We start from the raw sequence: 17,066 nt of genomic DNA on the forward strand, positions 1-17,066 counted from the left end.
GGGACCATGCTCATTTTCACAATAGCTCACTTTTTTTTCTGCAAGGCCGTCCGTTTTTCTTCTTGGAAGATTTTCTTCAGCCTTCTGTAGACTTTCTTCCCAACTCCTTCGAAAGTTGTTAGTCTGGCTGTGATTACTTTTACAGATATCCATTCCCAATAAAGTGAAGCTGAAGTGTATATCCTGGAACAAGGAACAAGGGTTCATAGCATGCGGCGGCGAAGATGGATTACTGAAGGTTTTGAAATTAGAGACACAGACAGGTAAATGAAAGCAAGCGCACATATTTGAAATTGGTAGAAAATTGGCTAGTGTTATTTGTTCAGTGCGATTTACTCGTGGTGTCTGTCAATATGCAATTCTGATTATTTTAAAGGGAAAACCACCTAAACATTTTATGGTATTTTCCTGGAGTATGTTTGCAATAAAGTTCAGATAATGTTGAATGTAAACATCAGACGGTTTTTGCTGAGCTATTAATGGAAAATGAAAAATAATGAATAATGAAAATAAGTCATTGTGTTATGCTATGTCTAATTGGTGTACTACATTATTAGGAGTTTAATAAAAATCTTGTGGGTCAACATTTCATTAAGAAAATCTGGCAGATTGGCTGGGCACGGTGGCTCACACTTTTAATCCCAGAACTTTGGGAGGTTGAGGTTGGGCGGATCACGAGATCAGGTGTTTGAGATCAGCCAGACCAACATGGTGAAACCACGTCTCTACTAAAAATACATAAAATTAGCTGGGCATAGTGGTGGGCATCTGTAATCCCAGCTACTCCGGAGACTGAGACAGGAGAATCATTTGGGCCGAGATCGCGCCGCTGCACTCCAGCCTGAGTAACAGAGCGAGACTCTGTCTCAAAAAAAAAAAAGAAAATTTGGCAGATTATTTACACATCTATGTCATCCTTTCTGCTTATCAGATGCATTAGTAATTATTCACCTAGTGTCCAAAAACAGAAAATGGGGTATGTTTTACATTTTTATTAGTAGGTCTATTGTCTATGCGGCTCGATTTCTTTATCTAGTGCTCTGGAATCACAACAAACAGCTTCCCACTTCTTTTTTTTTTTTCCATTTATTTATTTTATTGCATTTTAGGTTTTGGGGTACATGTGAAGAACATGCAAGATTGTTGTATGGGTACACATGTGGCAGTGTGATTTGCTGCCGGACATCACCTACATCTGGCATCTCTCCCCTTGCGGTCTCTCCCCAGCTTCCCACCCCTCACCGTCCCTCCCCTATTTCCCCCCAACTGACCCCAGTGTGTAGTGCTCCCCTCCCTGTGTCCATGTGTTCTCATTGTTCAACACCCGCCTATGAGTGAGAACATGTGGTGTTTGATCTTCTGCTCTTCTGTCAGTTTGCTGAGAATGATGGTTTCCAGGTTCATCCATGTCCCTACAAAGGACACGAACTCATCGGTTTTGATGGCTGCATAATATTCCATGGTGTATATGTACCACATTTTCCCTGTGCAGTCTATCATCGATGGGCATTTGGGTTGGTTCCAGGTCTTTGCTATTGTAAACAGTGCTGCAATGAACATTCGTGTGCACGTGTCCTTATAGTAGAACGACTTATAATCCTTTGGATATATACCCAGTAATGGGAATGCTGAGCTTCCCACTTCTTTAGCTTTGCTACTGCTGCGCTAGATTGAAGATCTAGATAGGGTAATTGGAGTTAAATCTCAACTCTCCCACAGGACTACTGAATGACTTTCAATGAGTAGCTGAGGATTTTAGTACTTTTGTTTACTCTTCCTTAAAATGAAAATGTAGGGGATTAAACTGAATTACATTTTTGGATTCCTTACAACATTGCTTCTCAAAATGTGTTAGGTGTAAGAATCACTGGAAGAGGTCGTTAAGATGGATTTCATGCTCTACCCCCCAACAAAAGACCCTGGGTGGGACCTTCCATTTTTGAAAATGAGAATTTCCATTTTTAGTGATGCTGAGTTGCTGGTCCTCAGACCCCACTTTGAATAGCATTACCTTACAGCTTTGAATGTTATAGAGTAATAAATACTTATTGACGGTTTTCCGTATACTTGGATATTTAACCTTCACAATCTTATTTGACTTCACAATAAAGATCTTGAGCAGTAGGTGTTCTAGGTGAGAAAATTAAGGCTCTGAGCAGTTAATAATTGTACTAGCTCACACAGCCAGTAAGTGGCAGAGTAAGGATGTGAAACTAAGTTTGTCTCACATTCAAATCCTTGTTTTTAATCACTGCACAAAGGGCTAGTGGACAGCCTAAGTAAAGAAGATAGCAATTGTTTTGCTGTGGTAGGTTAATTTTATGAAATAAAAGGCAGATTTGGAAGATAAATACTTAAGTACCAGTTAAAGTTTGGCTTATGCTGTTTTATAGTTCAATCTGTCAGTGCTTTAGTTTTTAAAACTGTGTTAAAAGAAAGTTTCTTAAATGTATCTATAGATGTGTGTGTGTCTGTATATACATACTTTTGCTTACAGTACATAGCAGGTTTTAAAATACATTAAGAAATGTTCATTTTGTTTAATGTTGAAGGCTTTTTTTTAAAAAAAAACATATTTCTTTTTCTACTCTGTCCTTTTGATAAACTGTGGCTAGAGTATTCTTTGAAATTAGTGAGCAAGATGGGAAATCGATTCTTGGGAGGTTTGGAAAATGGAGTAAAGTATTTGTTTTGGAACTTAATAATGATTATGAATTGTGCTGAAAGAGATAAATATGAGAAATATGACTGGGAGATTCTAACAAGATCAATATATTGTATTTAATACAAATAGTAGTGATTCAGCAGATCCCTCTAGTAACAATCATAGATATTGCATGCCTGCTTCATCTCAAGCACTGTGTTGTGCTAAAGATGCAACATTTTAAGTATAGTGTTTTGTAGCTTGGCTACAGCAATATAGTACAGCAATCCTCTACATCAATAAATCATCTCCTATGGCACCATTTTAAATGTCTATTTAGTATTTCATTATATTGGTGTTAATATATTGTACTTTGCTTAACCAATTCTAGTACTGGACATTTAGATGTCTCTGCATTTTTACTGTTAAAGCAACTGTATCTTTGTATTCAAATCTTTGCATAAATTGTTAAGACTTTCTAGGATAAATCTCTAGAAATGGCATTCACTGGATCAAAGAGTCTGTACATTATATAGGTTTCTATTTTTTCTTTTTTTTGAATGAAAGAAAGAGAAAGGGGGAGAGAGAACAGGAGTCTTGCTCTATTGCCCAGGCTGGAATGCAGTCTAAAAATAGGTATTAAAAACCTCTTTTATGCCGATAATTGTGCTTAACAGCGGAGACAGGAAGGAATAAAGGAAGAAAATAACAAACAGCCAACGAATATTTCATTTAAGTCTGTAAAATGCTATGCAAATGCTGAAGAATGATTTACTTCCAATTATGTGGTCACTTTCAAAATAGGTGTAATATGATACTGAGAAAAATGTATGTTCTGTGGACCTGGGGTGAAGAATTCTATAAATATTCACTGAGTTTACTTGTTCCAGGTCTGAGTTCAAATCATAGATGTCCCTGTTAATTTTCTATCTTGTTGATCCGTCGAATATTAATGATGTGGTGTCAAAGTATCCCACTATTATTGTGTGGGAGACCAAGTCTCTTTATAAGTCATTAAGAACTTGTCTTATGTATCTGGGTGCTCCTACATTGGGTGCATATATATTTATGATCATTGACTCCTGTTGTTGCATTGATCCTTTTACCATTATGTAATGTCCTTTGTTTCTTTTAGTCTTTGTTACTATTAAAGTCTATTTTGTCAGAGAGGAAAGTTACAACTCCTGTTTTCTCTTTTTTGCTCTCCATTTGATTGGCAAGTCTTCCACCAACCCTTTGTTTTGAGTCTCTGTGTGTCCTTGCTTATGAGATGGATCTGGATACAGCAAACTGATGGGTTTTGACTTTTCATTCAATTTGCCTGTCTGTGTCTCTGATTGGGGCATTTAATCCATTTAAATTTAGGATTAATATTGATATTTGTGAGTTTAATATTGTCGTTTAATGCTAGATGACTATTTTGCCCATTAGTTGGTATAGATTCTTCATCATGGAGATACTCTTTACCTTTTGGTAAGTTTTTGGGATGACTGATACTGGTTGTTCCTTTCTGTGTATAGTGCTTCCTTCAGAAGCTCTTGTAAAGCAGGCCTGGTGGCGATGAAATCTCTGAGTGCTTGCTTGTTTGCGAAAAATTTTATTTTTCCTTCATTTATGAAGCTTAATTTGGCTGGATATGAGATTCTGGATTGAAAATTCTTTTCTTTGAGGATATTGAATATTGATCCTCACTCTCTTCTAGTTTGCAGGGTTTCAGCTGAGAGGTCTGCTGTGAGTCTGATAGGCTACCCTTTATGGGTAACCTGACCTTTCTCTCTAGCTGCCCTTAGAATTTTCTCCTTTATTTCAACCCTGGTGAATCTAACAATTATGTGTTTTGGGGTTGCTCTACTTGAGGAATATCTTTGTGGTGTTCTCTGTATTACCTGAAGTTGAGTACTTTCCTGCCTTACTAGGTTGGGAAAGTTTTCCTGAATAATATCCTGAAGAATATTTTCCAGCTTGGATTCATTCTCTTCATGACATTCAGGTACACCTATCAGATGCAAATTAGGACTTTTCACATAGTCCCATATTTCTTGGAGACTTTGCTCATTCCTTTTTGCTCTTTCTTCTCTAATCTTGTCTTCTCGTTTCATTTCATTAAGTTGGTCTTTGACCTCTGATACCCTTTCTTCTGCTTGACCAATTTGACTGTTAAAACCTGTGCATACTTCACGGAGTTCTCGTATTGTATTCTTCAGTTCCATTAATTCACTTATATTCCTCTCTAGATTGTCTATTCTCGTTAGGATTTTGTCAAACCTTTTTTCAATGTTCTCAGTTTCTTTACATTGGGCTAGAACATGCTCTTTTAACTCACAGAAGTTTCTTATTATCCACCTTCTGAAGCCTAAATCTGTTAATGGAACTCACTCATTCTCCATCAGGCCTTGTTCCCTTGTTGATGAGAAACTGTGATCCCCTGTAGAGGGAGAGGCATTCTGATTTTGGGTATTCTCAGCCTTTTTACGCTGGTTTCTTCCCATCATTGTAAATTTATCCACCTGTCATCTTTGTAATTACCAACTTTCAAATTAGGTCTCTGAGTGGACGTCCAACTTGTTGATTTCCAGCACTGGAATCTGAGCAACCCACTGCACCAGCCAAAACAGCTGCATTAAGATTCGTGGTGCTTTTCTGCCCGGGAATCTCCGGTCTGGCTTCCTTCTTGAGTCTCTTTTTCAATCAGCTGAATAGGTGACTCTGCCTTCCTGGAGCTCCAAGCATCGACCAAAAGGGGACCCAGTCCCGTTTACTCTGCACCAAGAACCGCCGCACTGGCCACAAGAGTCACGCTGGTGACCCGTGGGGCTCCTCCTCTGGGAATCTCCTGGTCCATGACCAACAAAAATTCATCTGAAATTGTGGCGTCCTCTCGTTCTCTGCGCTTTCACTGGGAGCTACAATCCTGAGCTGCTAGTAATCAGCCATCTTGGATCTCTCTCTCTATACAGGTTTCTGTTATGTGTAGACAAATTACCCTCCAGAAAGTTTGTACCAAGTTGCATTTCCAGTTTTCAGTCCCTTGCTTTAGAAGGAAAGGAACTAGAACCAGCAGTCCATCTTTTTATATCAGGTTTACTTCTCTCACAGGCCAGCTTCTAGTGTTTTGCTGGAGCTCATCTCCTCTCACCTCCTCAGGTTACCTCTCTGCTAATTTATCCTCTCTTTCTCCTTTCAATATCAGTCCTCTCTCTTTTTCTCTCCCTCACCAGTGACTTTCATGTTCTAAATCTAATTGACAGCTTTTATTGACTCATCAGGATTTGACTCAAAACATTATTTTTCAAGACAGGAGAATTCAAAATGTTTAAGTTATTGTTATATTTAGACATACTACTTTTCTCTCCTCCTTCTCTGGTCAGTCCTTAGTCACTTTGCTAGACTTCCCTCTTCTATTAGAATTCCCCAGAACTTGCTTCTGGGCTCTCTAGTCACTTGCTTTCTGTATTTATTCTTTCATTCTCTTGCCCTTAAATGTCGTCTGTGGTATGGGGTGAAAAGCCCCACATTTGTATCTCCAGTCCAGTCCTGATTTTTCAGACTTGGGTGTCTCCGCTGGAATCTTTCACAGGCATCTCATACTTAAACTGTTCAAAACTGAACTCTTGATGTTCTTCCAAATCTCTTCTTTCAGTTCTCTCCATTTCAGCAAAATGTCTCAATTTCACGCATTTGCTCAAGCTGGAAATCTTCTCTTTTCCTCCCTTTACAGCATCTACATCAGCAATCCTGTAGCTTTTGTCTCGAAAGCATATCTTGAAGCCATCCTTTCCTTTGTCTCCCCTACCCCCTCTATAGCTCCAGCTACCATCATCCCTCACCTGGTCTATTGTGAGAATCAGTTTTTCTCCTTCCATTGTCTCTTGCTTACTCTTAATTGTTCTTGACACTCTAGCCAGTGTCATTTTTTAAAGGGACCAGATGATGTCATTTCCTTGCCAAAAGGTTTTTAAAGGGCTGACAGCCTGGGTTGGAGTTGCTTGTGGTAGGGTTTAAAGATGATGACCCTGGGTTGGAGCTGCTTGTGGTAGGGATTGAGGGTGATGACTCTGGGTTGGAGTTGGTTGTAGTAGGGTTTGAGGGTGATGACCCTGGGTTGAAGCTGCTTGTGGTAGGGTGTGAGGGTGATGACCCTGGGTTGGAGTTGGTTGTGGTAGGGTGTGAGGGTGATGACMCTGGGTTGGAGTTGGTTGTGGTAGGGTTTGAGGGTGATGACTCTGGGTTGGAGCTGGTTGTGGTAGGGATTGAGGGTGATGACCCTGGGTTGGAGCTGCTTGTGTTAGGGATTGAGGGTGATGACCCTGGGTTGGAGCTGCTTGTGTTGGGGATTGAAGGTGATGACCCTGGGTTGGAGGTGCTTGTGTTAGGGACTGAGGGTGATGACCCTGGTTTGGAGTTGCTTGTGGTAGGGATTGAGGGTGATTGCCCTGGGTTGGAGCTGCTTGTGATAGGGTTTGAGGGTGATGAACTTGGGTTGTAGCTGCTTGTGATAGGGTTTGAGGGTGATGTCCCTGACTAGGATTGAGGTGGCATTTCTTGCTTTTCCTGCTATGACTGCCAAGGCCTCCATCCTCTCATCCTGATGAGAGTAGAGAGCCCTGGAAGCACACATTTGCAACAGAGAAAAAGTATTTAGGGCCATGCAAGCCAGCTGTAGCTGTCTGCTCAGTTCTCCAGGACCTGTAGGCAGTGACATTGCCTCAATCTTCCAGTATGCCCAGGACAACAAGATTGACCAGAAATCTCAGGTAAGGTGTCCATAGCTATACCCAGGGATGCATCCATAGTCCTTTGCAGTCAGTCATTCACACAGAGAAGCAAGGGAACCAGGTGACCCTGCCAGAGAGTCTGGCGAATATGGTACCATCTCCTCAGAATTGTATTGTCCTTATGTGTTGCAAAACAGTCTTCTTTATATTTTGATTCTAGGTTTCAAGCTTATTGTGCAGCACATAACAGGAATTTCTCTTGGTATTGGGCTGCTGACAACTTCAATGAATGCAAACAAAAGCATTGTCAGTCATGCTTTTCTAAGAGAAAGGCTCTTAGTGATTTAGTGTGCTTGGTTACTGGTGTGATTAGCAGGCTCTTCTGTTCTTCTGTATCATACCTTTTACTTTCAGTCGCTTTATTACACCTTAATCTTTTAAAAGCCTTCTTTGGACTTTTTGATGTTCTTTGGGTTATTGGAATAACTGATTTCATTCTGAAATACCTTTACATGAGTTTAAAATGCTTTATATTTTAGTATCCTCTTTCAACAGGCCTTTTAAATCCAAGGGTTACTGGTATGTGCTTTTAGAAGATTTATGTCAGTATTAGCAGATTTTTGTTCACATACCAGTTTGGTTTCATTACCTTATTGGCTGTCTGGAGTCTAGTAATGTAACGAATGGAATCTTGGGATATTGTTGCTGGCGTTACTCTACATCATTTAAAACTTTTGGCTCTTTTATAGACATCTGAGAACTTTCAGGTGGGTTTTATGAATATTTTGTACATGATCAAGTTATGGAGTTGCTGCCAGCAAGAGACCTTTTCAGATGTGGATGATATTTGTTCAGTACATCAAACTGAATTTCAAAGCCTGTTCTTAACTGTCAGCATGTATTTTGTCAAGAGTGCCCTACCTTACAGTCCAACAGAGAGAAAACATGGGTGGTCCATCTAAATCGCATATCACCCATTTCACTTAGTTAGGTTACGGTGACACCAGAATATATAAGCATCAGAATGGATTTTTCAGTGCTAGAAGTTAAGAAAATTGTTTCAACCAAATATTTTAGAATATTATAATAAAGTGTGTTGTAAAATTTTTAAAAGATTAAATGAGTGAAAGAACCCTATGTTTAAAAAAAACATGTTCAGCCTAATGTGTGTGTCGGCAACATTTAATCTTAATTGTTTGACAGATGATTGCATTGTTAAACTGTACGTGTGTACTCTTGGGTTAACAAAACAACAACTGGGTAATTAAAATAGTGATTTTAGAGGAAATGAGGTATTTTTTCCTGACTGTTTTCAGAATAAAGAATATTTTTCATAATATTTTAGGATACATGCTATGTGAAAGTAGAATTTTCATTAGCATTGGTATAATTCCCATTCTCACAACTCTTAAAATCTTCATAAAATTTGTACTTTAAATGAAAGTTTTAAATGCTATGTTTTATGTGTAACAGATTTCTAAGCAAAGATTAATTTATTGAGATGACATTTTAATATTATCCTCTGTAGGATGATTTTTTAAGATGTCTTTAGAGGTTTTCATTACACTTTCGATAAAATCTAAAATTCTTATTGTTTTCTATAAATACTTCATCATTTTTCCTGTGCCTGTCACTCCAGCCTTGTTTAATGCAATTTTCTCCCCTGTTCATCCACATAGGCCTTCTTAGAGTTTGTCAAGGGTTCTAAGCGTCTGCTTCGGAGCCTTTGCGTTGCTGTGTCCTAGCCTGAACTACACCCCTTCTTTCTCTGCCTTTCCTGGCTATCTCCAGTTTACCAGCTCAGCTTAGGTATCAGGTCTTCTGAAAGCCTTCCCTGGTTCCCCGTCAATCTGTAATTAAGTCACTTCTGTTACTGTTTCTTATTATGCCTTCGCGTTCCCAGTTTATACTTACATTTATGGGGGTGTGAGTGTGTATTTAATATTTGTCCTTCAGACTGTAAGCTCTGAGGAGAAAGGGGAAATGACTGTTTTGTTAGTCATTTTATACATAGAATGTTTTATAATAAACATTTCACATTCAATAAATATTTGTTGAATGAATGAATAAATGAGTGAATATAAAATTCTGTGTAATCTAGTAAAAACTCATTTTCAAATTCTATGCTGTTTTGATCCCTTGTAAGCTGTAGAGTTTTCAGTCTATGGTCCATAAGTATTTCTATTTGTGGTCTTTTGGAAAGGAATAAGAAGCAGTGATGATTATTAATATATTTAATGTATGAGTAAACAATGTTCATTTATATATTTTGCTTTATTTTACGAGAATATTTTTGCAAGAGGTATTTGTTATTGTTCATATTTGTACCATGAGAAAAATAAATCAGAATGAGGTATACTTAAAAAAATGATTAATACTGCCCAAGAATACAAAAAAAAGTCAAAGTCTTACACTATTGTAACCTTTATATGTTTAACATAGTAGCTTGTTTTGTTTTGTTTTAGGTGATGCAAAATTGAGGGGTCTTGCGGCCCCCAGTAATCTTTCTATGAATCAGAATCTTGAAGGTCATAGTGGTGAGTCATGGAATTTCTTTTAAGGCATGTTTGAGTGGTATTTAGGCATTTAGAAAGTATCTGCTTAATGCAGAAATGTCAACATTTTAAATAACGGTAATATTTAAAATACAGATGCTCTTTGACTTACAATGGGGATATGTTCCAATAAACCCATCGTAAGCTGAAAATGCATTTGATACACCTAACCTACTGAACATCATAACTTGGCCTAGTTTACCTTAAATGTGCCCAGAAAGCACTAGCCTGCAGTTGGGCAGAATCATCTGACATAAAGCCTATTTTATAATAAAATGTTTACTGTCTCATGTAATTTATTGAATTCTGTACTGAAAGTGAAAAACAGAATGGTTGTGTGGGCGCTTGAAGTGCGATTTCTACTGAATGCGCATTGCATTCCCACCACTGGAAAATCATTTAAGTAGTACCATTGTAAATTGGGAGCTGTTTGTAATCATTTCTGTTGAGACTTAAGTAATATAACTTAGAGTCATTCAACTTTTACACGAGTAAACAACATCTTAAATAAATCTAGGAGAAAGTAGCTGTTATTTTATATATTGAAAATACTCCTGTCTATGAGTGTTTCATATGTATAATAATCCTTTTTAGAATCTGCCCTATGATTCCAGATTAAAGGAGACTGAAGAGACTGGGCATAGTGGCTCACATCTATAGTTCAAGCAGTTTAGGAGGCCAATGTGGGAGGATTGCCTGAGGCTAGGATTTTGGAACCACCCTGGGCAACATAATGAGACCCTGTTTCTACAAAAAAATAAAAAAAATTAACCAGGTGTGGTGCCGCGTGTCTGTAGTCCCAGGTACTTGGGAGGCTGAGGTGGGAGCATCCCTTGAGCCCAGGAGTTTGAGGCTGCAGTGAGCCATGGTTGTGCCACTGCATTCCAGCCTTGGTGACAGTGCAAGATCCCGTCTCAGGGGAAAAAAAAAGACTAAAGGTTGAAGACACGTAACAACTAAATGCACTGTGTAATCCTAGATTGGATTTTGGAATGAGAAAAACAAGTGTCTATAAAGAACATTATTTGGACAATTGATAAAATTTGAATATGGACTGTGAGTTAGATAATAATAGTGTATTAGTGTTAAACTTCCTAATTTGTAATATGATTATGAAAGAGAATGTCTTTATTCTTAGGAAATGTACACGAAAGTATTTAGGGATTAAAAAATTAAGTCATCAATAATTCATGTACCCTAGAGGTTTAAGATATGCTTAAGAGTGTTTTACTAATAGAATGGAAAACAGGGGCGAGGGGTGGGCAGAAGAGAGATTATAGGGCATATCTACCAAAAAGGATTAACAAAAATCCCTTAAACAAGTACTTAGTATGGTGTCCTTTGGACATCATTGTTTTTGGGAGTCAGGCCAATTGGGTAAACCATGCTTGTATTTGTTTCTGTCATCGGATATATGGTAGTTCTTGTAGCTAGCCATGATAGGTGTCTTCACTGGCATGAAATAAAGATAGATATGAAAAATAGTATTATGCATTGTTATAGAAAAGTAGTGATATCAATAACTGCATCCTATGAATATTTTTGAGGAATATTAAAGACTAGTTAGCTGTATATTGATTTTAACTTGATCTTGGTGTTTATATAAAATATAAATTTGAAATTAATTGTAACCTTTAAGTTTCTAAATTGTTTTATAATGTTCTAGGTTCTGTTCAAGTTGTAACATGGAATGAACAGTATCAGAAGTTGACTACCAGTGATGAAAATGGGCTTATCATTGTGTGGATGTTTTGTAAAGGTATGCTATACTAGGAGAGCTTATTTACTTTTTCACAAGTTGGCATCTGGATCACAGTATTTGGATGGGTAAATAACATCTCCAAATAGACCCCTTTTACTTAGCAACAGGAGTGCATCCTGACTGCGCAGTGATGATATTTCTGGACTTATTGCTGCCTACTTTTCACTTTTTTTTTTTTTTTAACTTTAACCCTGTATTAAGAAAGTGAATTAGCTGACTGTTGGCTATCTCCAAAATGAACTTAGACTCTTAGCAGAAGAATAGCTTCTACTTGAGATAGCTCTTCCCCCCCCCGCCGATTTCCAATAAGAGTTACTTCCTAGGTAGTTCCAGTTTATAATTACATTTACGTGTGTGTGAGTGTGTATTTAATATTGGTCCCTCAGTAGACTGTAAGCTCTGAGGGGAAAGAGGAAATGACTATTTAGTTCATCATTTTATATGTAGAACCTTTTATAATGCATAGCACAGTGTACATGTTCAATAAATATTTGTTGAATGAATGAATAAGTGAGTGGCTGGAGTTGGTAGATAAAAACACATTTAGTAAGAAGTCAAAGGCAATAATTCATTTCTTGCATGGGCCAGTTAGCTTCCTTTGCTTTTATGAATACAGATTTTATCTCAACTCTGATTATTGGTTCACAATTTGTGCTTCTTGTCTACAAGAGAGAGGGAGAATAAAAGAAGGATTAACTTAGATATACCATTTTTACCAGAAAAACAGCTCATAATACATGTTTTCCTGAGGGCTGTAGTCATCATCTTCAAAAGGGAAGCGTACCTTAGTTCATGTGTGCTGTTTTGAAAAGTTCATGTGTGCTGTTTTAAATGGCAGGGCATACCACTGAAAAAGTCTTCGTTAAAGATATGCTATAATACTTTAATTTTTTAAAAAGTGTGTCTCTGTTCGTGTGTGGGTAGGGGATAGAATGTTAAAGTTCAGTGGACTGGAGTAAACTTTGTCTGTTTCCAAGGTAGGTCTTCAGGTCTTCTCTGGGTCTCAGTCTTGATTCTGTTCCCCTGTGCTGCCCAGTTATTCCAAATTATGTGATTATTTGCTTGGCTGCAGGTCAGAGTTCCCTATGTCAGTATGTATATAAAAAAGCCTTTAAAAAAACAAAAACAAAATAACCTACTTTTTTTTGCCTCTAATTTGGTTGTACTACAAGACAAGTTACATGTCATTCCTACCCTGCATGTAACTAGACTATTTTTGTCATTCAGCATTAGAGATGTGGTAGCACTAATGTAATATAAACTGATTACTAGTTTTTCAAGCAGGCTTAGAGTTTTACCTAATATGCTGTGGATTTTTTGCCCTCATTCCCTTTATGATGGTGACTAATATGCTGTATTTAATATGCTTGTAGTTAATCATTAGAGAGTTTATGTGTACATATAAAGTTATTGTTACTTGGGGTTTTTTTCTTGGTTATGATCTGAACCATATTGTTCAAGTGGAAAAAGTTAGGCTTTCAGAAAGATCAGTAGGTTTGGCTCCGTAAAAGCAAATGAAGTTTATTTTTTAATTGACAGAAAGAAAGAGACAGGGAAAGAAAGAAAGAAGAAACAAAGGATGGGCATTTATTATGTTTTCTGTGATAATCTTTGAAGCAATGTTAAGCCCAAGTTAATTTTTCATTTTGTTTTTGTTGGATTTGGAAGTTTTATAGTTTAATGTCTCAGGTTGTAGAAAACTTTGCAGTTATTTATCCCGTGGTGTACTTTATGGAATGCTTTCAATTTTTAACTACTGTTTAATAGATGTGAAAGTTTTGACTTGTAATTTTTAAATTTGTGAAAACAGGCTCTTGGTTTGAGGAGATGATCAACAATCGAAATAAATCAGTTGTTCGCAGTATGAGCTGGAATGCTGATGGACAGAAGATCTGCATTGTATATGAAGATGGGGCTGTGATAGTTGGTTCAGTGGATGGTAATTCATTGGTCGGACATAGACTTAAGATCGATATCTGGCTGACAGTTTTCTTTAGAGATTTAAATTAATTATCAAATGTTAGCATTCTGATTGAAAAATAGGCATAAAGGGAAAACATTTGATATCCAATTCGATGACACTCAAGAACTGTTCTTTGGTTTTAAACATCTGTTTTTATATATATTCAAGGAAAGTCTATTTTTTGATTTCCTACAGTGGCACTGAAAAAAGTGAATTTTCAGCATTATTTTAAACATATCTGCCTCATTATGTAATTTGTCTTTATATTGGTTAGTCTGTATACATATGTAGACTTTAGTTTCAAAAAGTCTGTGGTCACTTTTAGTAGAACTGAACATGTCATTGTTGGTTGTAGTTTATAGCCTTAAAAACCCATATTTTTCAAATTCTAGTAATAGTTAAAACCGGATCTTCTGAAAATCTACACCTTTGTTTTAATTTGAAACTCTGTAGAGAAATAATTTATGTTAAAATCATTTTCATCTCTCTCTCTCTCTCTCTCTCTCTCTGTGTGTGTGTGTGTGTGTGTGTGTGTGTGTAACTTCACATAGTCAACAAATATTTCTGAGAGCCTATTTAGCAACAGGTATCATTTTATGAACTAAGGGTATAGCAATAACCAGACCTAGATCAGGAGAGATACGTAAGTAACCAAGCAATTACAGTACCCTGTGATAAGCGCTAAGATGGGGAAGACACAGGAGCATGTAGAAGTGCCGCCTAATGCAGACTTGGAAGGCACAGGAAAGGCTTCCTGGAGGAAGTGATGCTGATGCTGAGGCAGTAGCCACAAAGTAGGTTGGTGTGTAGAACGTCTCAGCCCTAGGAAATAGCATTTGAGGAGGTCCAGAGGAGTTACACTTAGCTATGTCTGGGCTATTGAAAAATGTGAGTATCAGTAGGATATAATACTAACGGTGAAGAGTAGTATGTAATGAATCTAGAGAGAAATAGAGGCCAGATCATGCAGATTATAAATTATATTAAGGCATTTAGACTTAAGTCTAACAACACTTGGGAGGCCAATGAAAAGTTTTAAGAATGGGAATAAGGTGATAAGATTCTTTGGAAACATCTCTGTACTACATATAAAGAATAGAGAAAGGAAAGAAAGATAATGGGCGGCTGTATCAGGAAATTGCTCTGGCAATTCAGAGGAGAGATGATGGTGGATGGCAGCCATCCAGGTAATGACAAAGGGTATGGAAGTAAGTAGATTTTAGACATACAGTACTCAGGAGGCAGAATAGATAGGTTTGGGGATGAGAGGATGGAAGTCCCCAGGGCAATATCCAGATTTTTAGCTTGGGCAGCTGGATGGATGGTAATGCCTTTCATTAAAATAATGTGGAGAAAGAATTTTCTTAAGGGAAGATTCTACTGTGGGATATGCTGATTTTGTCATGCCATAGGCCATTCCGGTAAATATATCTAGACCCTAGTTAGACATACATATCTGCAGCTCAAAAATATCTGTACTGAACACAAAATTTTGGAAACCACCACCATAAGCTTGGTAATTTAAACCTTTGGAATAGTTGAACAAAACTAAGGGCCATCTGTAGAGTTAAGAATCAGCAACATTTAGGCTGGGCACGGTGGCTTATGCCTGTAATCCCAACACTTTGGGAGGCCAAGGTGGGAGGATTGCTTGAGCTCAGGAGGTTGAGACCAGCCTGGACAACATAGCAAGACCTTGTCTCTGCTAAAAATAAAAAAATAAAAAACCAAATTATTATCTGAGTGTGGTAGCACACTTCTCTAGTCCCAATCACCTGGGAGGCCAAAGTGGGAGGATTGCTTGAGCCTGGGAGGTCAAGGCTGTAGTGAGCCATGATCTTACCACTACACTCTAGCCTGGGCAACAGAGTGAGACCCTGTCTCGGGGAAAAAATAAGTCAGCAACATTTAAGGGATGGGCAGAAGAAGGATGTTGAAAAATAGAAGTCTTGCAGATAAAGGAGTATGTGGGCTAATGGAAGCCAAAAGAGTATCAAGAAGGAGGGACTTGTAAAAAAAAAATGTATCATTTGGCTTTAGCAGCAGGCCATCAGTGACCTCCATGAAGGCAGTTTCTTTCTTTCTTTTTTAAACAACAGAAATTTATTTTCTCAGAGTTCTGGACTCTAGAGGTACAAGATCAAGATGTCAACAGGTTTGGTTTCTTCTTCTTTTATGTATTATTTTTACAGCTTTAAGGGGTATAAGTGCAGGTTTGTTTTGTGGATATATTGAATATTGGTGAGGTCTGGATCTGGACTATTAGTATGTAACGATCACCCAGATAGTGTATGTTGTAGGCAGTTTCAATGGAGTTGTGGGGCAGAAGTCAGACTGGGACGTGTTAAGGGTTGAGTGGGAGTTAAAGTGGAGACTGTAGGTGTGAAGAACTCTTTCATGGAGTTTGGTTGGAAAAGGAAGGGTAGAAACAGATAGGGAACTTGGGGTTAAGAAAAGCGTTTACTTTGTTTTATTTTATTTGAGGTGGTGGTTTCAAAGAGAAATAGATCTGTGTGTTTAAATCCACACAAGAAAGAGTGAAGAATTTAATGAGAAAGAGAAAATGAGAGTAGTCATTAAAGTGAGATCTTTGCAAAGCTAGGAAGGGATTAGATCAGAGAATACATAGAGGAATTAGCCTTAGATAGGGATCTGACTGGAGAAATACCTCTTCTTTTGGATTAGAGGGCAAAGCAGAAAGTGTAGGTGTGGATTCAGTTATGTTCTGAATGGTTGAAGATGGGAAATGAAGAATTTGTTTTTTGGGTGCTTTTATTTTCTTTCCAAAGTAGAAGATGGGTTCAACTGCTAATTGGGAGTGAGATCCAGTGTCAGAGTTTAGAAGAAAGGGGAGAAAATTTAAAAGATTTGCTATTTCAATGTCTCTTTAGGTATTTGGCACATATAGGCGCTCAGTAAATATTTATTGACCAAATAAATTGAATGAATGCATGAATGCTGTGAAGAATTTGAGAGATCTTTAGGAAAACAAAGATTTCGAAAGCAGTTGTTGGAGGGTCATGACCTTGAACAGCTTTTAATAATGTTTTGTTTTAGGCAATCGTATTTGGGGAAAAGACCTGAAGGGTTTACAGCTATGCCATGTAACATGGTCTGCAGACAGTAAAGTCTTACTCTTTGGAATGGCAAATGGGGAAATACACATTTATGACAATCAAGGGCATTTTATAGTAAGTCTGTGTATTCATCAGTCTTGTTTATACAATTTTATATGATTATTGTACGTATCATTCATGTTTGTATACACGTTTATTTGTTACGATGCTTTGTGTAATTAAAGTCTTCAATTCAGATTTTTTCTTTTCCCAATCATCTAAAATTTTTTAAAATTAAAGTTTTGGTTTTCTCAAGGCAAATTAATGCAACATGTTAGAGTGTAGCTTTTAGTTCCAATTTTGTTGGTAGG

The 17,066-nt window shown here is 37.5% G+C and overlaps 1 protein-coding gene across 5 annotated transcripts in view; it reads left to right on the forward strand.

Moving 5' to 3' along the window:
• WDR35 (WD repeat domain 35) overlaps window positions 1-17,066 on the forward strand; it is a 70,782-nt gene that overhangs the window by 719 nt on the left and 52,997 nt on the right. For 4 of the 5 annotated variants that reach the window (XM_032294047.1, XM_032294048.1, XM_032294049.1 and 1 more), the window contains exons 2-6: window positions 146-263; window positions 9,825-9,896; window positions 11,581-11,673; window positions 13,487-13,615; window positions 16,697-16,830. In XM_032294047.1, coding sequence (XP_032149938.1) covers window positions 146-263; window positions 9,825-9,896; window positions 11,581-11,673; window positions 13,487-13,615; window positions 16,697-16,830 — 546 coding nt within the window. The remainder of the gene's footprint in view (window positions 1-145; window positions 264-9,824; window positions 9,897-11,580; window positions 11,674-13,486; window positions 13,616-16,696; window positions 16,831-17,066) is intronic. The other variant, XM_032294051.1, reaches the window with a different exon arrangement.

Source organism: Sapajus apella, unplaced genomic scaffold, assembly GCF_009761245.1.
Source record: "Sapajus apella isolate SASKATOON/1434 unplaced genomic scaffold, GSC_monkey_1.0 scaffold31, whole genome shotgun sequence".
In the NCBI taxonomy this organism is placed as follows: Eukaryota; Metazoa; Chordata; class Mammalia; order Primates; family Cebidae; genus Sapajus; species Sapajus apella.